This window comes from Haliotis rubra, unplaced genomic scaffold (genome assembly GCF_003918875.1).
Source record: "Haliotis rubra isolate DU_JTF1 unplaced genomic scaffold, ASM391887v1 Scf571, whole genome shotgun sequence".
NCBI classification, from domain to species: domain Eukaryota; kingdom Metazoa; phylum Mollusca; class Gastropoda; order Lepetellida; family Haliotidae; genus Haliotis; species Haliotis rubra.
The window spans coordinates 587,146-612,081 of record NW_025767270.1 but is presented as its reverse complement, the minus strand read 5'-3'; the positions used below and the strand labels follow the sequence as shown (position 1 = coordinate 612,081).

Genomic DNA, 24,936 nt, shown 5'->3' with positions numbered 1-24,936 from the left:
AAGGGCCTATAAAGCAGCAGGACTTGAGCCTCCATGAGCCTCCAACCCACACGAAGTCAGAGCCCTGGCGTCAACACTTGCTCTGCATGGAAACTGCCCGATTACAACTATAATGGAGGGCTGCTTTTGGAGATCGAACACGGTGTTTGCCAACCACTACCTCAGAGACATTGCCACCGAAGATGTCTCAGGCATTCACCAGTTTGGGCCACTTGTTGTAGCACAACAACTAACGGTTCCACAAATGCGCTGAGTAAATCTCACCCTTTTATCACGTGACTTGTGAAAACCAACGCTCTGGAGAGCAATGGCTATAAGTCCATGCACACGTCTAGGACAGACTAGCATGAGTGATAGACCCTGTACTTGTATAGGACATACTCGTACATGAAGAAGGGTCCCACCTCCACTTGATGGGCGCATCAAGAGATGGAGTTGCAATAGATAACTAATGGAATATTAGTATATCTAAATCCACACGAAACTGTGAGGAGAAGTTTCGGAAGAAATCTGGCAAGTTGTGGTTCCCCCCAGAGAAGTTGAAAGAACAGAATCTTCAACAGTGCCGTCATAAGTTCCCATTGGGGGGTAATACAGGACGTAAATCTACAACTAGTGAATCCAGAACGTGGCCTAACCCACCACCATTTCTGACAGATTCTGCAAGCATAATTAGCATGAGTCAGGATAAGGAAAAGTATGTAATTTTCTGACTAAAATTGATATTTTATACTTATCCTGACTCATGAAGTTAGCCCTCCCAACCTCCCCTCTTATGGCACTCTGGATTTCCCTGTAAATCCGGTTGTCGGGCATTCATATGGAGAGAGTGACAAGGCATGGTCGGTCAGGTGACCAAAAGGGCGCCAAATGGAGGAAAGGGACGCTACTCTTGGGTGAGTGATTTTACGTCCGCTTTTTTAAAGGGAACTTCAAGGGATTTCAAGTGTTCCACTATCATTCACAAGAGGAAGGAGACAAGCATAATTAGCATGAGTCAGGATAAGTATAAAATATCAATTTTTGTCAGATAATTACATTTTTTATGATTTCAATAAATTCTATCTCATTCTTTATATTATCGTATAAGTCATTATCCTGATTGTTTCAGTGTCAACACTGTTTTTGTATTCAGTTCTCAGAATACATCCTGAAACACAAAGGTTCTGTTATTGTTTGGAACTTTATACCAGTCAATTTGTCAATATCTCAGGTGACCTATATATCTAATGTAAACTCATCACACAGCACCTGAGTGTGTGTAGTTCACAAAATACCTAGGATCATGAATCCAACACAGCATTTCACACAACACCTCACACAGCACCTCACACTGAACTTCACAATTCTCATACAGCACCTCACAGAGGCCCTCATTGTGTGTAGTTCACAAAACACCTCACTCTTAGCTCACTCAACACGTCACACAGTACCTCGCATATTTCACACAGCTCCTAATATTGTGTAGTTCACAAAATGCCTTGTATCATCAAACCCACACAGCACCTCAGACAACACTTCACACTGAACTGCACTCAACATCTAGCACACAATCTCACTCAGCATCCCACACAGCACCTCATGAAGTGGCTAACACATTGTCCTGGTTGTTGATGCAGCTTTGTCCGGTCAGTAACGATGGACAAGTGGAAGGACACAGAGCTAGAGAAGATGAAGGCAGGAGGGAACCGTAAGACCAAGGAGTTCTTCAAATCTCAGCCTGACTACAATGAGGGAATGAGCATCAGTGAGAAGTACAACACAAAGGCTGCAGCTCTCTTCAGAGATAAGGTAGTTATACAATAGGGATTAGCATCAGGGAGAAGTACAACACAAAGGCTGCAGCTCTCTTCAGAGATAAGGTAGTTATACAACAGGGATTAGCATCAGGGAGAAGTACAACACAAAGGCTGCAGCTCTCTTCAGAGATGGTAGTAGTACAATACAAAAGCTGCAGCTCTTTCAGAGATGAGGTAGTTATACAATAGGGATTAGCATCAGGGGAGAAGTACAACACAAAAGCTGCAGCTCTCTTCAGAGATAAGGTAGTAATACAACAGGAATGAGCATCAGTGAGAAGTACAACACAAAGGCTGCAGCTCTCTTCAGAGATGAGGTAGTTATACAACAGGAATGAGCATCAGAGAGAAGTACAACACAAAGGCTGCAGCTCTCTTCAGAGATAAGGTAGTTATACAATAGGGATTAGCATCAGGGAGAAGTACAACACAAAGGCTGCAGCTCTCTTCAGAGATAAGGTAGTTATACAATAGGGATTAGCATCAGGGAGAAGTACAAGACAAAGGCTGCAGCTCTCTTCAGAGATAAGGTAGTTATACAACAAGGATGAGCATCAGAGAGAAGTACAACACAAAGGCTGCAGCTCTCTTCAGAGATAAGGTAGTTATACAATAGGGATTAGTATCAGTAAGAAGGTTAACACAATGGCCGCAGCTGTCTTCGGAGATAAGGTAGTTATACAATAGGGATTAGTATCAGTAAGAAGGTTAACACAATGGCTGCAGCTGTCTTCAGAGATAAGGTAGTTATACAACAGGGATTAGCATCAGTAAGAAGGTTAACACAATGGCTGCAGCTGTCTTCAGAGATAAGGTAATTCAGTGAGAACTACAGCAAGTGTTTGGATATAATTACATCTGGGTCACGAATCCAAATAGATTGATTGTATGATGTGTTATCATGATCATGTCTTTGAAATGAGCACAATTATGGATCCATTTCCTCCACTTCTGAATATGATTTTGGATCAATTGTTCATTGCCATCTGGAAAGGGGAGATAATCACTGGATATTACTTTCTGGATTGTCTCCCCTGTACTGTATTATCAATTAATGCACATAGTTGTCTAATCAATGTTTCATTTTCTTTATCCCACTTCATTTTCTTAATCCAGTTTAACAGAACATCTAAATATGATGTTCAGATGGATAAGTAAGTGTTTTACTAGAATGCTCAAAGGTGTCCATTATCTTCCAGGTAGCCACAGAGGCAGAAGGCAAGTCATGGAGTATTGAAAGCTCCCCAGCTAGAAACTATTTACCATTCCAACCCCGCCTGGGGTCTTCCAGTTCCCAGCCCCCGACTTTCCAGTATGGACCCAGGAGGATCCAGCAGCATGACTAACAGTCACAGCAGTGGAGATCTGCAGAACAGTTACCATGATAATGCCAACTTTCAAAGGTACAGATGATTGGAATCATTAGACACTTAACACATTTGTCGATACATATTGAGATGATTGAGTCACAATACAATATGTATCCCCAAAATCAATTTGTGCCATGTCTGGGTGAAATTCTCTATCTATCTATCTATCTATCTACCTATTTTGATGGCATATATCCACTCGATGTTAAAAATGGGAATGTTTTGTCTCTTAAACACATGTGATAAAAGTTTACATTTATATAATTTTGTATGTTTCTGATTACACTCATGTTTTTGAAAGATATCTTTGTTAAATTCCATTCAATGCCTACTTTTAAATATGTCTTGATTTGTTTTCTTTTCTAGTGATGAATTCAAACAACAGAAACAGACTTTCTTTGATAGGAGAATGGCTGAAAATGCTGCTCGACCAGAGTAAGTATTGTCTGCTAACAGCTAAACAAACTGAAGACAAATCTGGGTGAACATTGTGTTTGGGGACTATGCAATACATGCAGTGTGCAGTATTTTAATTCTTCGGTTATCTCAGTTTTCTTCTATAATGTAGCATATTCTGTATCATTAGCATCTTAGTGCATCAGCATTGACTGAAATTGTTAAATATTTTCTCTGTAGTCATTTGGTCAGATTACAGAAAGATAATTTTTATCTCATTTATACTATTCATATGATACATTAGCCAAATGGTCCCAAACTCTGGTTGTAATGTGGTTGTGTTGTATTGGTGGTTATGTTATTCTCCCAGCAGCTATGTTTTGAGCATGTTAAGTAATAATATAAAATATTAGCTATTCTTTTAATATTCATGTCTGTCCAAGAAGTTGGATATTTGAACTGAAGTTCCCTGTTCAAGTTCTATCTGCTATGAATTTGACCAAGATGGTGTCTGATGTCACAGTAGCTCATGTGATATCCTTGCACATCAGAACCATAATTTTTCACTTGGCCTGCATCACATTATACATATTGTTGTTTTCAGGTGGAAGGAAAATAGACTTCATGGGATTGTGTTCTTGATATAAACATAGTTGTTGAACTTGTAATATCCCAATGACCACTCACCGGAGTTATCTCCCATTTCCCTCTGTGATTATTGTTGTCTCTTTGGCTATGAGGAGAACACATTGTTCTACTATACAGTCAGCCTACCTTCAGTTGGGTTTTATTTATTACTAGGTGAATTGTTTTTACAAAAAACACCATACCCACACATTATACAACTTATTTCCGCTTTAATTTTTCATGCACAATTTCAGCCTCACTCATGGAATTGTTTTCATGCCATTTTTGCTGTCTTGCCCATTCAAGATGCATACCTAGTGGCATCCCTTATTAATGGATGGGGTGATGTCACCCTCACGATTCTGTTGGACCCTCTGCTTACAGCTCTGGGCCCCGTTTCACAAAGCTCTCGTAAGCCTAAGATCTCGTAACTTTTCTCGTAGCATTCTTACTTCTACCGTATAGAGTGCCTAGTGGTTAAAGCGTGAGAAAGGCCCGGTTCGATTCCCCACATTGTGAGAATATTGCTAAAAGGGCTAAAACTAAACTCAGTCAGTCAGTCTACTTTAAGAAAGGTTATGAGATCTTAGGCTTATGAGAGCTTTGTGAAACGGGTCCCTGGTTAACAAGTTACAACAAGGCACTCCCTGCATCAGATTTACCCATTGGGATTTCTTTAATTAAGCTTGTCAACCAACAATTATATCATGGGGAGAACTCAATGCATTTGCTTCCCATCTTCTTCCATCAAGATCATCCTGAAACTGTAATCAAACATACAACTTATCATCAAAGCACCCTTCTTACCTGCTAACTTGAAGTCAACAGTTAAGCATAACTCTGACTCTCAGGTTGGTGGAACATACTTCTCAGTCGTTGCAACCATCATTGGAGTCTGACCAGTGTGCGAAATAGCCACTGGCCCGCTGGTCCGTGGCTTGTATAAATCCAGTCGGGCTAGTAAATATATCACTCTCTCTGATAAATCCAGTTGGGCTAGTAAATATATCACTCTCTCCGACTTGCTAAGTTAAAATACACTTTTAAATCATGAAAGATTGTGGCCTGATAAAAAAAATTCACCATTTTAGTAGCGAAATGATGAGACCCATGTGTACATTCAAATTTCGGGCCAGTGAATTAATTTGTGGGCTAGTAACTTTCAGGCATAGCTAGCCCTACTAGCTAGCGAAATTTGGAAACTATTTCGCACACTGAGCCTGACTACACACAGCTTCTAGCTACATCAGCAGAATAATGACAACATATGCTAAAGCAGTCTTAATGGCGCCCGAGCCTACCAAACTTCAACAACCTAGATTTACTGTGACAAGTTGGTACCGGTTATGTCTTACCATGAAAGCCAAGGCATTCAGCCTTTCACCAGTTTATGGTGTACTTCCTCATTCAACTATTTACCAAATACATGTAAAATTTCAAACTGACTTCTTAAGAACTTTTGACATCAACCTCCTTCTGATGTCACTCAAAGATCTTGGTTTTTGTTGGAAAAAGTCCACAAACTCCACATCGTCAAGTCACCATGAGTTTTTTGGGAAAGTATTGTCATGTGTGATGTACAAGCGTGTACATAAGTATGATTCCAGTGTTCTTCTCCCATTTGCCTTCTGTTCGGTCTAATGGTTTTACTTCATTCATTCACTATTCACCAAATGTTTGATTGTTTATTTGGGTAAAATACTATGTCAGTGTTATTCAAAAGGAAACTCACCTGTCTTGATAATTACACATGTGACACTTTGTGTTCCTGCTAGGGGTGACTATTGAGGGAGAAACAACTATTGCGATAATGATAGTCTATTGCAACATACTATTGCAATAGGTTTTTTCTCCTTGACTTGTCTCATTTGAAGTCATTTCCCAAATAAATGTATAGTTTATATGAAATAAAAACAAGTTGAAGTAGTTTCAGCCTCATTTAATAGCTGACAATAAACTTGAAACCCAGATCAAGTAAACGGTTAACTTGAGTAAACATAAACTCAATGAAGCTGCGAGTCTGCATCCAAACATCCTTTATTTTGCGCTGCGCATTTATCAATGGAAGTCAATTACTAAACTATCGATAGTCACACATACTATCGATGCATCGATAGTTTTTCGTTTCTACAATTGATTAATTGCTAGCGAAGACTCAACAATTGCAATGCATCGATAGTTCGATGCATCGTTACAGACCTAATTTCTGGCATTTAAGAGACTGGACTGATTGAATAGAGTGGAGTGGGAAGTGTAGAACAAATGCCACACTGCAGCAACAACCAATCTTTCTGATATCACCATACAGTTGTTATTAATATTTTCCTGAAAGTATGCACAACCTCCTACAGTCCGCTTATCCATAATGTAAAACAGGCTAAGTAAAACATTATAGGAATCTGTCACTTGCATTACATGTCTAAACACCATCTCTTGGACTGATGTTTTTCCTCCCCTTCAGGTTGGCTAACGTAACACATGGGAGGTAACTCCAGGGAGCTGTCATTGGGATACTTCTAGTTCAACAACGATATAAATTTATATCAAGAATAGTTTTGTCAAGTCATCTTTCAATGTATACTTTTGTTCGGAAAACCGCAGTATAGTTAATGTAATGCTGGCTAAGTATTATAACCACAATATATTCTGTTCTTTAACATATTTACAGAAATCCATTAATGTTTCTATAAATTTCAGAGGGCTGAAGCCCAGTGAAGGAGGGAAATATGTAGGTTTTGGGAACAGCCCCATTGAACCAGAAAATGAAGCTCTCTTCGACATGACATCATTATCATCAGTATGTATTTTTCCTTTGTCATGGACTTTTACAACCTATCAGTGCTGGTATTTTATGCATGATAATCAATTTAAATGCTGTATAATTGGAAAAAGACTAAAATCAGAAAATGAAATTATGAATGAGCATCAGTAAGAAGTGGTTACTCAGAGCATGGGTAATAACTAGTCATTTTGTTCTCTTTTTGTGAAAACAGTCAATGGTTTGAGGTGTGGGGCATTGCTCATCATGCATACATCTTTCTCTATTTATTTTATCCTGAAAAGTTGTTTGTTTTGTGAGATGGATTCAAGTTTATTAATAAACCACATTTTTTATGTCTGAGATGGCAAAACACCATTCAATAGACCAAATTATTGTTAAAAATGCTGAATATGATGTTCACATTAGATACAGATTTCCCTTCATTATGTGAAAAATCTGTATCTCATGTGAACATCTCATTCAGCTGAACTCCAGTCACTGAACCATGAAACTGGCCTATAAAGGTATGTAAGTACATTTTTTGTATCACATACAAGACTTCAGCTGCAATAAATAATGCAGGAAAGCACTACTTCTACTTCTAGCTTACTCAGACTTGAATCGAAATATCTACTGATGTGAGTTTAATCTCCTCACAAGTGACTCCCATGGTGAAAGAAAATGTTGATCTCTTTAAAAAAAAATTTAAAAATTAAAACTGAAGAAAATCAATATGTTCTCAATTTGTTTAAAATAAAGTTAAGTGGCTGGACCAAATGGAGTGGAGGTATACAGAAAATTCATTGAAATATTGAAATACCAAATGATAAAATGAGGAAATAGTTATTGATTCAAAATATTCTCTGGAGCTGTCTACACTATGTATGACATGTCATTGTGTTTGTATTTTCCAGGGATTGTCATCTTGGGCATCGAGCCACAAAGTTCGCCACAGCAGCTTCTGAAAAGGTAAGTCACTTTTTATCTGATCATCACACTTCCAAAATTTTTAATATTGTTCTGTGAGACACATAGACTAGTCAGGCTTATTGAACACTGCTGTTTGCACACCCTGAGTCCTTGTTTCGAGTTGAGTATATAGTTTGTAATTGATAAAATCACTTTGTGTAGTGGGTTCCTACATCACAGTGTTTGTCGGTGTTATGTGATTGTTTGTTTCTTGTTGTTGGATGTCAGTGTCTGTCTGTCAAATTGTTGTTTGTGCTTATAGGTTCATTAATCTATTTCAGGAACTGTTTTCTAGTTTTATTCCTCAATGATATCTTTCTGTATCTCTCGTACTGACACCCTGGATGCCACAGGGACATAATATTGCCAACCTCCCAATTCTGTGTTCAGGGATGACATTTAAGTCATTGCTATGTTACTGAAAACAACCTTTAAAATTAAGTACATCCTAAATGTTAATATTTTTTACTTAACCATAACATTCACGACAGAAGATCATGTATGTTTTGGGGCGGTGGGGTAGCCTAGTGGTTAAAGCGTTCGCACGTCACGCCAAAGACCTGGGTTCGATTCCTCAGATGGGTACAATGTGTGAAGCCCATTTCTGGTGTTCACTGCCGTGGTATTGCTGGAATATTGCTAAAAGCGTCGTAAAACCATACTCACTCATCACTCACTCACTTTTGAAATATTGACATTTGACATTTTGCACAGAGTACAATAAAAATGTCACGTTAGTGATCTGATGACAAACTGCCTTTCACACCATGCAAATCACATGATGACATCAAGTCAAATATATCAGGTAAAAACATGAATCCTGTGCTCAGGAAAACTTTTCTTGTGTGAAAATGTAAAGGAAGCAACATTTGGATTTTACACACTATAACCACACGATACCATTTTCTCTCTTGAGAGGTTCAATCATCTTTACATTTCTTAATTTGCTCATATTTTTTAAGAATTTTATGAAGAATACAAAAACATGTAAGAATTTTAAATAGAAACAATGATTTTGTAAATTTATCAGAAACTGTCAAACTGAAGCCACGACAGGATAAAATGAACAATAATGCATATATTTTCTTTCCCAATTAATTCCAAAGATGTCATAGAAAGATCCATATATTTCATTTTAAAATATTAAACTGATGTCTTACAGGTGCATATAATGGCCTGGTTATATCCACATTCATCCTATCTCATGTTCTATTTATTGAAATAATATTCATGTGGTATTAAATACACATATATATCATGTCAAAAGGCTTCAAGTTCTCCTTTAATATTTATGTTTTTCACACTTGGAAAAAAAATTAGGTGACATTTATATTGAGCAATGTACAGCTACATTACAATGGTAAAGATGAAAATTGTGAGCAAAACAGTTTGGCCCCTTTTTCTTTTCAGGGAATACACGTCTCCATCTTTTGACAGCATAGTGAAAATTCAGTGGTCCTCATTTGAAACAACTTAGTTATTCTGTTATATGGGGTCGGTGGGGTAGCCTAGTGGTTAAAGCGTTCACTCGTCACGCCGAAGACCCGGGTTTGATTCTCCACATGGGTACAATGTGTGAAACCCCTTTCTGGGGTCCCCTGCCATGATATTGCTGGAATATTGCTAAAAGCGGCGTAAAACTAACCTCACTCACTATTATATTATATGTTTGTAACGTTACACATGTGCTTATAACTCAGTTTGATGTCTCATTAAATCGTTCAGATGTAAGTCAGTATTTAGGTGGCTTACACTTACAGTTCACAGAAAATTGTCAGATAAACAATATTAAACCTACTGTTTGTTTTTCACACCAATGCTATGTCTGAAATTAAGGCAATTACCTCAGATAGAAAATTTCTTATTCTACATGTCAGTGCAATACTAGGAGGCAGAGCCAGTGTTGTTTGAAATCAGTCATAATGTTCACTGTTAAGAATGACTCAGCATCAAGAGGGTTAAACTAATGTCAACTACATATTCTCAGTTTTCAGTGAAACTGCGTCACAGATGACATATGAAACTTGGAATGTAAAGTGTCACGCATTTTGATGGCGATGACAGTGAATGTGATGATATGTTCTTCCGAAAAATAATTATCCCAATTTAATGCAAAAGGAGAGCTGAAAATCTGTGATGGAAAAACTACTGCAACAGAGTTATACAACATTACACATTGCATATCACTTGCTTTGTTGATATTTTTGTTCATTCCAAATCAATTTATGGCAAAACATGAAGAGACAATGTTGTAATCCTAGTATGTGGTGGAGCTCCACAATTCAGATATTTTTTGTTTTAAATTATGGCAGAGCAGCACGTTTTACATTAAAGTTAAAATTCTATAAGATCAGACCATGGTTGTTTTTTTTATCCCCAGGGAAATTTGTTTTCCATCATTATATTCTCAGCCATAAATGATAAAAATAAACTTTAATGAAGCATGTTTCAAAATGATTTTTAGATATGGGTTTGGTGCTAAACTTTCTCGTGCTAAAATATTGATTGAAAAGACTGTTAACTGGTCTAAAGGTCAAATGGGCAGTGGGGTAGCCTAGTGGTTAAAGCGTTTGCTCGTCACACTGGGTTCGATTCCCCACATGGGGGATGAAGCCCATTTCTGTACTCATTTCCATACTCACTCACTCTTTGTCAAAACAGTTGCCAAGATGATATTGAGTGCCAATAACTTGTTGAATTTCATCCACTTTCACAATATCCTCAGATTCTCAGATCATAGCGTCACAACAACAGTTTTAAGGGCCCTTGTTTTAAGCCATTTCTGGTTGGGTGGTTTGTTGTTTAAAACTAAACGTCAGTCAATCAGTCAGTCAATATTCCAGCTTTTATTCCATTTGGTGGCGGTCTGTAACGCCTCGCCAGCAATATTCCAGCTATATGGTGGCGGTCTGTAAATAATCGAGTCTGGACCTGACAGTCCAGTGATCAACATCATGAGCATCGTTCTACACAATTGGGATACGTTGACATGTGACAACTAAGTCAGCGAGCCAAACCACCCCATTCCCCTTAGTCGCCTAAGCATTGGTTACTGAAGACCAATTCTAACCCTTATCTTCATGGGTCAAGGGACCTTCCCCACAACTCTGTCACTCATATAACTGGTCTCAACCACAATTATTGATGTTGTTAAATATATTCTTGCACATTCCCTAAATTTGCAACTACACCCAGGTGAACTGCAGTACATGTTTTATACTTGTATCGGTTCATCTTATGTCCTTTGCCAGTGTTTTTCTGTATGAAGAACCCAGGGATAGTATTCTATCAGTGAGTGAGTCAGTGAGTTTAGTTTTATGCCACTTTTAGCAATATTCCAGCAATATCACGGCGGGGGACACCAAAAATGGGCTTCACACATTGTACCCATGTGGGGAATCGAACCCATGTCTTTGACGTGACGAGCGTATGGGAGAAAATGACCTATTTACCAGACACATTATTGTAAATGCATAATGTAATATTTACAAGCATTAATGAGATGATTTGGTGAAATATGTTTTAAAAAAACGAGTTGTTAATGTATTGGTTTGAACAATCAAGCTGTGTTGTTTTCACAAATAAACACTTGACTGCTACTGGTATGTAAACTGGAAAATGATAACCAGCAAGTATGGAAGTTTTCATTCTGGTAAATCTGTTGATTAGACTCACAATATTGCAGTAAATAGAACTTCCATCAGTCTTGTAGAAGTGTAAAGGTTTGACTCTGCTTCTAAAATATACAAGCAATGGGAACCAAACGGAGACTTGATGCATTGCATGTTATATGTTAAAATGTATCTGAATTTAGATGTTATGGGAATAACAATGCCATATGTACTGATTAATATCTCAGGGCCCCAAGGTGATGGCAGAATTGCTAAAAATGCTATGAATTGAAAATGGATGCAAACTTATTTTGGAATTTTTTTATTAGGTAAGATGGTTTCAACAAACAGAAATCTGATCTCACTGCTGCAACATGGGAGAGGGTGTTCTTTAAACAGTGGATTGACCCATGAAGATCTGGGGTAGAACAGGTCTTCAGCAACCCATGCTTGCCACAAAAGGCGACTATGCTTGTCGTAAGAGGCTGACTAACGGGATCGGGTGGTCAGGATCGCTGACTTGGTTGACACATGTCATCAGTTCCCCATTGCGCAGATCGATGCTCATGCTGTTGATCACTGGATTCTCTGGTCCAGACTCGATTATTTACAGACCGCCGCCATATAGCTGGAATATTGCTGTGTGTGGCCTAAATCTGAACTCACTCACATAAACAGTGGATTAGGAGAAAGCCTATTAACTCTTGAACCAGTGGCTAATCCATTTCTCATATATACAGTGGTGTGCCATAATTATGTCGTAAAATGGCCCCTGGGCAGCAGTGAGTAATAGGTGGGGGTCAAGTTAAAATGCTTGGTGCTCTCAATCTACAAAATGATGGGGGATTAAATGTAGGGGGAGTAACTCTCATCATCTGCTTCATGTAAACAAGTTCAAGGTCAACTTCTCAAAATGGGGAAGAGAAGGAAAAGCATGTCAGAGGAAGTCAGGCTAATCCATTTCTCATATATACTGCACTGTCATCTTTTGAAATAACGCCCTTTGTGATAATGCTGTTTCGGTTAAATATGTGACTCCATAAGAAAAAAGATGCCCAGTGATCATACATCTTCAAGTCATCCAAAATTGCATATCAACAAATCCACAGTTCAGGTTCAGGATTGCAATAAACAGTGTTCATCGTACATACATATGTTCATTACCTACGAGGGCAAACATATCGGGGTTCATAATTTTCATATTATGCCCTAGGGCAAAATACCCCTTTGTCATGGTGACAGGACGTCATGAACAATGCTATGACATCACGTTTCTTCTATGACATTGCGTTCTACATGCGGCGACGGCGGGCAGACAGCCTATGTTTGAAAGTAGATTTGGGTTAGTTTCCTCAATTTGACGACTTCGGTAATAAACAGAATATTACATTTCGTGCCCATATCACTCGTGCCTAAATATCAGTATATCCCGAGCGAGAGCGAGGGATATACTGATATTTAGGCACGAATGTCGTAAACATAGTATGACATGGGCACTCATATAATATCCTCTATACATATGCCTGTGGAACATCCAACCTTGGTATTCTCTACACAAGAGGGGCGATGGGGTAGCCCTGTGGTTAAAGCGTTCGTTTGTCATGACGAAGACACGGGTTCAATTCTTCACATTGGTACAATGTGTAAAGGCCGTTTCTGGTGTTCCCCGCTATGATATTGCTGGAATATTGCTAAAAGCAGTGTAAAGCTTAACTCACTCACTCACTCACTCACTCACACGACACAAGTTTGTGTAATACGTATACAGGTAATTAGCTGACAACCAAGTGTTGTGTCGGGCTGCCATTTTTCTCTGGAACAGAAAGGAACAGACTCTGACATTATCTTGTCAGACCAAGTCATGTTTCTCTAGCCTAAAGTAAAGATTGGGAGTCCCTTTGACTTATTGACTGAAACCTTCCAGCACAACCCTGGACATCTATTTAGAGGATTTGTATAGTCTGATCTGATACATTGTTGTCCATACTGTGGTTCTGTGGATGGGAATATGTACAATTACAACACTGATGTCTTGCTGTATTGCCCTGGCCTCGTAGCTGTTGCATGCTGCAAGACAGTGTACTTTGAAGCTCATTGTTGCTAAATGCCAAGCTGGAAGTGATGTAAAGCAGGCTCTGCTAGCTTGGTGTGTTGCCATCTTTTGTGGCACATGCATCTTGCAAGCCATTTCCTTGGGGAGAATTGTTTGCATGCGACTGGTGTTATAGGGTTATTGTAACATCTTCTGCAATTTTTGATCATAGAGAAGAGAATGTGTTTGCTAGTGAAATAATCATTGTCATATTGTCATAAGTGACTTGAACATTATCCTTTCTTTAGGTGATTGTTGTTTAATTAAGTTGTGTCTCTTGGCTGTGCCAGGATCTGCTTATTCAGTCTTCAAGTGTCAGACTGTCCCCTGTAATGGTCATTGTTGTAACAGCTTCATTGTTACTGTTATGCTGTGCAAATAACAATATTCCAGCTGTATGACCGCTGTTGGTAAATAATTGAATCTGAACCAGATAATCCAGTTATTGCCATCATGTGCATCGATCTGAACTATTGGGATATGACGACATGAGTCCACCAAGTCTACGAACCAGGGCCTAGATTTTCCAAGCTCTCTTAGCGCTGAGATAGTCGTAAGTGCCTTCATTAACATTAACTTACGACTATCTTAGCTCTAAGAGAGCTTCGAAAATGTAGGCCCTGACTGCTTAATCATGTTAGTTGCATCTTACAACAAGCACGTGTTGGTGGTAGGAATCACCAAGGTTACACTGTCTCTGAGCTGGGTCACCTGCATATCTCATAAACTGCCAATGCCCTTTGAAGCAACATTGTGATATGCATGGGAATGGGTCCTGATTCCCCAATGGTTCATGCAATTATGTTAAATGGAATTGGGACCCAAACACCTTTGCAACTATTCACTGAATGTTTTTTCATTTAAGGATGTTGCTTTTTTTGCCAATCCCATGTTACGAATTTGTTATTTGAAAAACATTGCTTTTACATTATGCTGATGTTATTAATACTGGAAGATGCGAAAACACCTCTTTACATCCTCTTTGCATCCTACCAAGTTTACTAGCTAACACGCTTAATATAATATACATTTCATGGCATGAGATGTGAAATGGGCTTTAAAGTTGTAATCAGGATTATTTCAGTTTTATCACCATATGTGTCTGCTGCTTGTGCCTGTTCAGACTAATGCTGGTTTGAAGTGCCAGCCCACAGAAATATCATGCTTCAGTCTAACATGGACACAGTATCCTGATTCCATACCAACCAGGTAGGGTAGCCTAGTGGTTAAAGTGGTCGCTCGTAACGCCGAAGACCTGGGTTTGATTCCCCACATGGGTACAATGTGTGAAGCCCATTTTTGGTGTCCCCACTGTGATATTGATGGAATATTGCTAAAATCGGCGTAAAACTAACTCACTCACTCATCTGGACAGAGCTGCTGTGGACATTGTCATAACATTTGTAATAAATAATCACGAACAAACAACTTTGGGTTTACAATCTACCATGTCTGCTAAACCCCCTACAAGGCCTAGTTGGTAGAGCATCTACCCAGAAAACAGGTCAGTGGTTTGATCCATGTTGTAGTGGCTAAATTGACCATTAGTTGGGGATTTGTCGATTTTGTGTCAACTTCACAGCTCATATCATTCACTGGTTTGTTTGGTCCAGACTTGTTTATTTATCGACCACAGGAGATGTCTTGCTGAGTAGTGGTAAAAAAATATTTTGCACAGACTACAATGTCTTGTCTTGCTTTGATTCTCTGAAAATATTCATTACTGTCATGAGAAAAATTTCTGCCATGTTAAAGTCACCTCATTATCAGAACTATTTCTTTATCAATATGAAAGACAATGCCCTGCTTGGTGTTTGCTTCTCATTTGATATCATGTAATGAAGTAAAAAAAAAGATCCTAAAATTTGATCAAATCCTTGTTACTTTGAAACTCATAGCTATCATTGTTCGTTGACTTAAGAAGTGAAAAGTATATGGATTGTGGTAAGCCACATATTGGGATGAAATCTCATTGTATCGATTTTTGAGAGTATGGATGTTGTTGTCTCTGAGTCTATTTCCAATACTGATATCTGTTCACATTGAGAAAAGTTGTAATGAAATCTCTGCTGAGTTGCCATAGTAACAGTTGCATCACCTCGTAGGCTTTTTCCTTTCAACTTGTTCAGGATTTCTCTGTCAAAGAATATTAGAGTTGTCATTGTCTCTACTCCATCAGCCATTGCTTTCATGTAAATTTCTAAATCTGATGATATCAAAGAAAAACGGTTTATAGATTATAATGTGACTTGCGAATTCATAAATGTGTATCTATGATAATAGTTTGGTTGGTTTGTTGTTTAACGCAGCATTCAGCAATATTCCAACTATATGGCTGCATTCTGTAACTAAACAAGTCTGGACCAGACAATCCAGTGATCAACATCATGAGCATCAATCAGCACAATTGGGATAAGATGACATGTGTCAACCAAGTCAGCGAGCCTGACCACCCGATCCCGTTAGTCGCCTCTTACATCAAGCATGGGTTGCTCTTATAATAATTCATATGCTATGATCCAAACAGTTTGGGACTTCTTGTCAAAGCTAAAGTCAGCAATATTCAAGCTGAAGCAATAAAATAAACAAGTCTTGACAAACCAGTGAATGATATTATGAACAATGATCCGTTCTGCCCTGGCATGCTGACATGGAATCCGCAAATTACTGGCAAATCACAAACTACCAAGTCCACACGGTCACTGTCACAAGAATCGAACTACTGATGTACTATCCACCTTGACAATGTTGGCAGTCAGTGGACATTACGTCATGGTTTCATGACATGCAATCAACAAAGTCTCACTTGCACAAAGTGATTATAGCACTAAGGTGATCATAACTCACATACTTTAATGTAGGCTTAAGACGGTCTTAGCTCAGGAATAGTTTTGTGCAGCAAGTCCCAGGTCACAGAATCAGAACATATTAACTTGGCCATTTGCCAACAATAGTAAGTTGACAAGAGCACAATGACCTGATCAACTCAACAAGTTGGTTAGCACTTTGACCGAAAGCTTACACTTTATGATGTAACTGAGGACAGTTTTCAGGGCCCTTCCATTTGTTGGGTGGTTTGTTGTTTAACGCCGCCCTCAGCAATATTCCAGCTATATGGTGGCGGTCTGTAAATAATCAAGTCTGGACCAGGCAATCCAGTGATCAACATCATGAGCATCGATCTACGCAATTGGGATATGATGGCATGTTCAACAAAGTCAGCGAGCCCGACCACCCGATCCCATTAGTCGCCTCTTATGACATGCATGGGTTGCTGAAGGATAATTCTAACCTGGATCTTCAAGGATCCAACACAACAGGAATGTCACATCATTTTTGACATGACGTCTAATGACACTTGGATAGTAGCATTTTGCAATCCTCCACAGAACCGACAAAATGTGCACCACATATATCTACACAGGAATATAGATAGAGGTCACAGCATTACAAGCATACAGGTTTGACAATTTGGTTGATGTGAAATAAAAATATATCTGTCAAACAACATTGTAGCTGCAGTGTCAGTGATATGCATGGATGCATAAATATAATTAAATAGTTCTCAGGCACGTGTTTTGGTAACTGAACTAATTATATCAGTTACATTCACTTCCTGTAAAAAGCAATACACAATTGTTCTCAGATTGTTGTGAGCAGATGGCAGGAAACCTATTCAGTATGCAGGGTTTTACCTCGACTCACAAACCCCGAGTTATTATTTTTAAGGGTGCTTGCAAGCAAAACGAGGGTCCTGTGAAGTAACAGGGTAGAGTACTGTACATTTTGATAATTCCTTGAGAGTTATATAATGGAATGAATCATTGATCATGTGGACAGATGGATGAAATGATGCACATAACTGCTCTGAAAGAAACAACCAAACACTTAGCAAAGTCATAGATCTGTTGTGAGTGAGTGAGTTTAGTTTTACGCCGCACTCAGCAATATTCCAGCTATATGGCGGCGGTCTGTAAATAATCAAGTCTGGACCAGACAATGCAGTGATCAACAGCATGAGCATCGATCTGCGTAATTGGGAACCAATGACACTTGTCAACCAAGTCAGCGAGCCTGACCACCCGATCCCGTTAGTCGCCTCTTACAACAAGCATAGTAGCCTTTTGTGGCAAGCATGGGTTGCTGAAGACCTATTCTACCCCAGATCTTCACGGGTCAGATCTGTTGTGGGTACAGTGAATAATATTGTTGTGGACGCTGTGAATTTTTTTGCTGTCTCCATTCTCTACATTTGTGCGTACTGGGCATACATTTGCGCATGCAGGATGCACATTTGTGCAACACATATGACACTGAGTATGTGAATTAAAATGGATATGAAAAATATAATAGAAAGTCCTGATGCACAAATATTGAAGTGACTATCTGATGTCCAATCCAAAAGAAATTATTTCTCTGTCCTTACATCTTTTGCTTTGTGCAGGAATCCATTAAAGTGCAAGAAAATCCATAACAGCAGCATGGCAAATATCGCAAACTTAATTGACATTTGTCAAACTGTATAGTAATGCAGATGCACCACTTCACATTGCGATACATTGATACTACAATGCATTGTTACTCCATCATATCCAAGCAACCATGATGTCCTGTGAAATTTTAGATTCTGTTCTATAAACAAGATTAATATTGATTTTTGTAAAACCAAAACATTGTTTTGAAAACATTTACCACCATGTTGTATTATACATTTGTAGGCATTGAAAAAACTGGCTCTTTTCATAACTGTCAAATTAAACATTCACAGGGTCCCTACATAGAAATACTACTGCCGAAAGCCTGGCTTAATTCCAGACGCTGCTTAAGGTGTTGATCAAATTAACTAGGTGTTTTGTGTGACTGATTTCCGTCCAGATTATAAAAGGTCACTTTCTACCAGGCTTTTGTGCATTAGACTGCAATGAAGTTGTTTGTAAGAGTCACCACGTTGAACATTTCTGTTCACTTTTAAAGTGTCACATTTAATGTAAATGTGCAGGTTTATTGATATTTCCATGGGAAATTGTCAAGAGTATTTCAGAATGATTTGTGTCATCTGTGACATTTGTAACAGCCATCCTTAAATAACTCTTCCATAAGGAGCTAATCTTGGTACCAACTTCCAATGTCAGTAATTACCAATAATTACCAGAAAATAATTACAGTGTAGCCTACAGATGAGCAAAGCGAACATCTACCTGGCAATGAGGCCAATGTGGCACTGCGACGAGTCACTCGCTACTCCTAACAAAGAAACAAAGTATTGATCCGTCTCCGATGGATGTTGTTCACTAGCAGTTGCTCGCTGGTCTAGTCAGTTGGTGGTGGCAGCAGACACTACGTATGGACCCTTGTTGCATCACTCAAGGTACAGACATAAGTGTCAAGAGACTAATATTCACCTCGTAGAGTCTTAGTTAGGATCCAGGTGTGAAACATACCGGGACCAGTGATGGAACGGGGCAAATTGTCGTTCGGTGTTCTCCATGTTGTGTGAGTCACTGAAGGGCTGTGACATGCTGCACAGCTAGGATTTTCTGCACCGACTGTTTTTGCTGTTGTTGCTGATACTGCTGTTGGGGTTGTAGATGATATCTCTCCTCTGATTGTGTCTGCTGCCTCTTTACTCGGTAAGTGGTTTGAACATGTTTCGCAAATTCGTTTCAGATTCCTTCAGATGGTTGACATTTCCATATTGGCTGTGGTGGCTGGTGATTCAGTACATGATCACATGGTTGATGATGTGGAACTCCAGTACTTTAATAAGTTTTTTTCATCTTGATACAGGTATTGGGAAAGGCAGGGGCCATGGGCCAATAAAAAATGTCCCATTAAAATTTTGAAGTTTACTATTGATACAAGAGCAGTGGCCCATTCTAAATTCAGAAAATGGCTAATAATCCTGAAAATGGCCCTTTGTCAGAGTTCTCTATCCCAATCCCTGTGATAAACTTATAATTTACATCATTTTCATAGTACTTGTTATTTTACACTTTATTATAAAGGTTCAATAGACTACTAAACTGTCCTTCCTTTGTCCTCTGATATGAACCAATACATTTAACATCCATACCAATGGCCAATACTAACAGCTAAAAAGCCTTTTTTATTCAAGACTCAGTTAGCCTGTACACCTGTGTATGTTGTCATTTGGTAAAATACTATATGAACCTCTGTAGCTACTATTCCATAATTAAACAAATAGAACCTGGAAAAATATATTGTTCTATTTATCAGGTTAAATAGGTGTCTCATGTGGTTCTCATATATGTGCCATAATGTGTAGATATGCATTATGCATAAAGTCATGGATGTTAAATTTCATGTTGCACCAGGTGTTTCAGCGTTGAATTTGTCGAACATGCATTCATTACAGGGTATTGATCATCATCTTTTAACCCTTTGGATGCTGATGTTGGAAGAAAACTTTCTCAAAAGAAATTATTTTCAAATTGGTATCTAATGCTCTTCAAAGTGTATAGATTCAGAATTTTAGTGTTTTTGAACAGATGCAAATTGACCGTCTCTGTTCACTAACCCTGTAAATGTATGTGAATAACATCAAACCATTTCACATCACTTTCAATAGGGTTCATCTCTTGAATGTTATGGCCTTATTTGAAAACAAAACACTGTTGTATAAAATTCTTTGAATTTTTTCAAGCGTCTGATTTGACAGGTATGGTCCGAGGGTCAGATTAATTTCCTGCTCAGAGGTTGATAGTCAGTCCTACTTTTGCAGCAAATTTAATAAAAAATTCTTGATTTTTTTCTACTGATTTACCCCGTTCATGTTATTATATTGATGATTAATGTCACACCATTGGTTGGATAATTTGTGTTGTGCTGATTTCTAGACCAATAAATAGGAAAAAGCTATAATTATGAATTTTTCAATATAGCATTATTATACAATGTTTAAGTACCTTTGTATTGAAGAAAATACGAACAAGTATTAATTTTGACAAAAATTACCTTTGCAACTATTTGCCTACTGAGGTCATGCAAATATTTTGGAAACTAAATAAATCTCTGATGGTAATAAGTCGTTATCTAGTACATTTGATGTAGGTAATTATACTTATTGTACTATGTTCTATATACAATGTGTATGTAATGCACTCTTCAAATATTATATTTTTATAGTGTTGATTTTAGATTCAGTCAGTTGAATCTGTAAATTTATCTTTTTTAAAAAGTGTCCCCTCACTCTCGCTTCATTTAATGATTTAGTTAGGTATCTTTTAAACCTTGTTTGTGTATTTGTAGATCCATCAACCCAAATTCCACAGATATGGAGTAGAATTAATTTTTTGACAAGAGTGAAAGATGTGCATGTTGTCCACATCGTCAATACAAGTTGCTTGATGACACAAGTTTTCTCAAGGTTTGTCAGTAGAATGTGTAAATTATTGGGCTGTGGCGTTATAGGCAATCTCTAATCATGCTGGTATATAGGTCACATAATATCTTTCCTTGCAAGTACACAACCAGATGGAAGTTTTCATTGGTACTGTTCATCAGATTGCAAAGTTGATTAAAAAATGTGGCAAAGTTTCCTTTTGAAAATGACACCCAAATTTCACTCTACATCCAAAATATTTAGATCCAAAATATTTAGCATTTGTCGAAACAGTCACATTTATTATTGTTTGTTTGTTGTTTAATGCCGCACTCAGCAATATTCCAGCTATATGGTGGCTGTCTGTAACTAAGTCGAGTCTGGACCTAAAAATACAGTAAGCAACATCATGAGCACTGATTATTAAATACGTGCAATAGGATGTCCTCATGAATCAGATTCGCAGTGCTCAGTCCTCAGTTCAGAATAAAATATGTAGTATATCTTAACACTGTGGACTCTTATTGAATAAATACAACAAAAAATGTGATTTTTCCTCTTGAAACAGATGTCCTGTTCTCAATTTCCTTCCAAATATTAGCTGCCAATTTTGACTGACTGGGTAATACAATCAGCACAGCAGTACATTCTCTTGATACAGGCAACAAATCCCCAACACTTTCTGAAATATTCACTAGCATTTTAGACAGTCCAGTTTATTGGATTTGGGCATCAGAACGTCCTCTTGAAACCAAGTTCTCAATCAATCTGTATTTCCAGTAGTAAGGTCTTGTTGGTGGAACATAGGTTTGTGTCCTTGAAACAGCCCCATTTGTGAGAGTGTTGCAACATATCTAGTATTTCAGCTCCAGAGATACAATCTCTACATGGCTTTATAATCCTCACTGTCTGTCAGATTATAAGCAATCAATAATTTATTCATTAAGTCTCTCATTGGTGTGTTTTAATTCCAGTCTGAGAACGGTTCTCCTTATCAGTACTCTTCAGAGAAGTCCTCGATTGTCTGCTTGTTTTGTATGCACAGCATTCTGCAGTCAGATTTGAAGATTTGAATCAGACTGAACAGTAATGCTGGACACTCCATTGTGTTTACAGGGGCGGTGGCGTAGCCTAGTGGTTAAAGCGTTCGCTCGTCAAGCCGAAAACCCGGGTTCGATTCCCCACATGGGCACAATGTGTGAAGCCCATTTGTGGTGTCCCCTGCCGTGATATTGCTGGAATATTGCAAAAAGCGGCGTAAAACCAAACTCACTCACTCCATTGTGTTCACAAGTATCTGTTTTCCACTGATTTCAAAAAGCAAAGACAATGGGTAATGATTATTGTCATGGTGCTACCTTTGGTAATTTTGCTGAATATTAATGGCATCAAGCAGCATTAGGAATTGCTGGTGAAGGGTTTGAATCCAACATCCACTCTGTTCCTTGGTTTGTCTACACCACTTGCTTGTTTCACTAAAGTGGTAAATATCTAAGACCAGGGCCTAGATTTTCGAAGCTCTCTTAGCGCTAAGATAGTCATAAGTTAATGTTAATATATGGCACTTACCACTATCTTATCTCTAAGAGAGCTTAAAAAATCAAGGCCCAGGACATTTGTGGACTTTCTAGCAATATCTGAAACAGGTACATTTGTATTATATTTAGAATACTTTTCATTGTAATTGTCAACTGTTCTTTGTGCTTTCTTTCCAAAACAGAGTTCGGCTAATTGTTTCAGTCATTACTGGGAGCATATATATTTGCAATAGTTGGTTCCACTTAATTTTGTAAGTTAGTACTTTGAGTGAGTGAGTGAGTGAGTTTAGTTTTCGCGAAACTATATGGCATCTGTAAATTCGAGTCTGGACCATTCCAGTGATCAACAGCATGAGCATCGATCTGTGCATGGGAACCGATGACATGTGTCAACCAAGTCAGCTTCCCGTTAGTTAGCTCTTCACGACAAGCATAGCATTTTATGACAAGCACATGGGTTGCTGAAGACCTATTCTATCTTCACGGGTCAAGTACTTTGAAAGTACATGAATTTCCATTTTACAAACTGCTATAACTGTTTTTCTCTCTAAGGCAGCATCTTAACAGCATGTCTTAATTTATGAATGCTTTAGTCTGGTATGCCACAATGCAGAAAGCAAAGAAAAAAAGATAGAAAATAGAATAGAATCAATTACAAAAGATTTTCTTTTAATGCAATATATTTTCTTAAAATGTTTTATATCTGAAAAATGATCTACAAGGCAAGAAGAAAAGAACAAACATGTTAGTGTTTGTCAGGCTCATTTTGCATCAATATGTGTCTCTGCAGAACAAAATTTACTTTCAATTTCAACAAAAGATGAAACTTCATATTCAAAGTTCTTGAATTCTTTGTTACCATACTCCTTTTCTATTCTTGCACCAGTTAATGGTGTTTTGCTTGTGATAATACCCATAATTGTAGCTATCATAGGATTTGCTGCTATGTTTTTAGGTGATCATGTCTAATTTTCAGAGAAACTATTGATGCTCTTCTTTCAGTATGATCATTTTCATGTTCCAAAATTAAGACTCAAGAAATGATCTGAGCATTGCAATAATTCCACATCCTTTACCCTGATCCTCGCTCTCTATCTCCATCGAAAATGTCCCTCTGTATCGATTTGAAGATCAGGTGTCCAAATCCTGAACATCATAGATGGTAATTAATTTCACTACGTCTGTATCGGCAGTGATCCTTTGGATTTCAATACATTGACCAAAGTAATCTCAGCCTACCAGACACTCAACACTGCTAAATCAGGCTGTTTTATAAGCTTAATGGGTCAATTTCACAGCCGATATCTTGTTTTCAGTTGTAGTAACTGTATTTTAAGAATGGACAGACATTTTGAAAATCATGAAATGGAGTCGATGAAATCACCCTACCTGATAATGTACTCATAAACCTCCATCGCCAGCTGATATTAAAACATTTTGTGATCAAAAAGAGAAGTTATGTTGTAACTCTACTGCTGTACATCTACTGATATTCCTTACTCTCTTAAAGCAGGGTACTCTATCAGGAGATGGAAGATAATGGGGATTCCTAAGTTCAGGATTGTTGAGGATTGAAATACCAATATTTCATTTGTAAGAATGGAGGATGTGAGCAGGGAGTCTAGACAACGTCCAGATGGTGATCTACAATAACTACAACATAACATGAAGGGCATGAAAGTCAACACTTACACTAAATCCCCAAGCAATTTGCTTAATGTGGAAGGTGTTCTTTCTCTGATTTGCTGTATTTGAAATGGTTTCTCATGTAAAGAAAAATCTCAATCACGGCATGATGACTGAATTAGGATCTGATCCTCATGGGGAAGTATTTCGATAATACTAATGAGAGCTCTGTTTGTCTAAAAAATGGAAAAAATTCCTCAAATATTTTGGTATTTTTTTTCTCTTTTTTCATTTTTTGCTTTTTTTATGCCACATTCAGCAGTATTCCAACAATATGATGGTAGTCTCTTCATTGTGGAGTCTGAACCAGGCAATCCAGTGATTGACATCACGAGCATCAATCTTTATAATTTAGATATGACATGCATTAACCATTAGTCACCGAGTCTGACCACCCAATCTCATTTGTTGCCTCTGAGGTCATTGATATCATCTGTTTTAACCCTGATTTTGCAAAGAAGACCAGTGTTAAAAGTGTGCTGAGTATGGAAGGTAAATAATAGGCATATTGTTAATATTTTGGAGGGATTATTAAACTGTACAACTAAAACTTTATCACCAAAATGTTCTTAATGATTATGTGTCCAGCGAAAGACTATTGAGGATTCTGAAAGAAAAGAGAATTGAGTCTTCCTGGAGAAAGCACTGATCTTCAGTTGTTAAGGAAATAATGTCTGTAACAAATCAAATGTATACTAGAAATGTCCTTCCATATATGTTCTTCACAATCACTCATTTGAATACT

At 38.0% G+C, this 24,936-nt stretch overlaps 1 protein-coding gene across 1 annotated transcript in view; it reads left to right on the top strand.

Annotated features, from left to right (window-relative positions):
* LOC124254349 (ADP-ribosylation factor GTPase-activating protein 1-like) overlaps nt 1-24,936 on the top strand; it is a 92,875-nt gene that overhangs the window by 6,854 nt on the left and 61,085 nt on the right. The window contains 7 exon segments of the mRNA XM_046688270.1: nt 1,620-1,791; nt 2,999-3,109; nt 3,111-3,202; nt 3,536-3,604; nt 6,890-6,989; nt 7,868-7,884; nt 7,886-7,922. Coding sequence (XP_046544226.1) covers nt 1,620-1,791; nt 2,999-3,109; nt 3,111-3,202; nt 3,536-3,604; nt 6,890-6,989; nt 7,868-7,884; nt 7,886-7,922 — 598 coding nt within the window.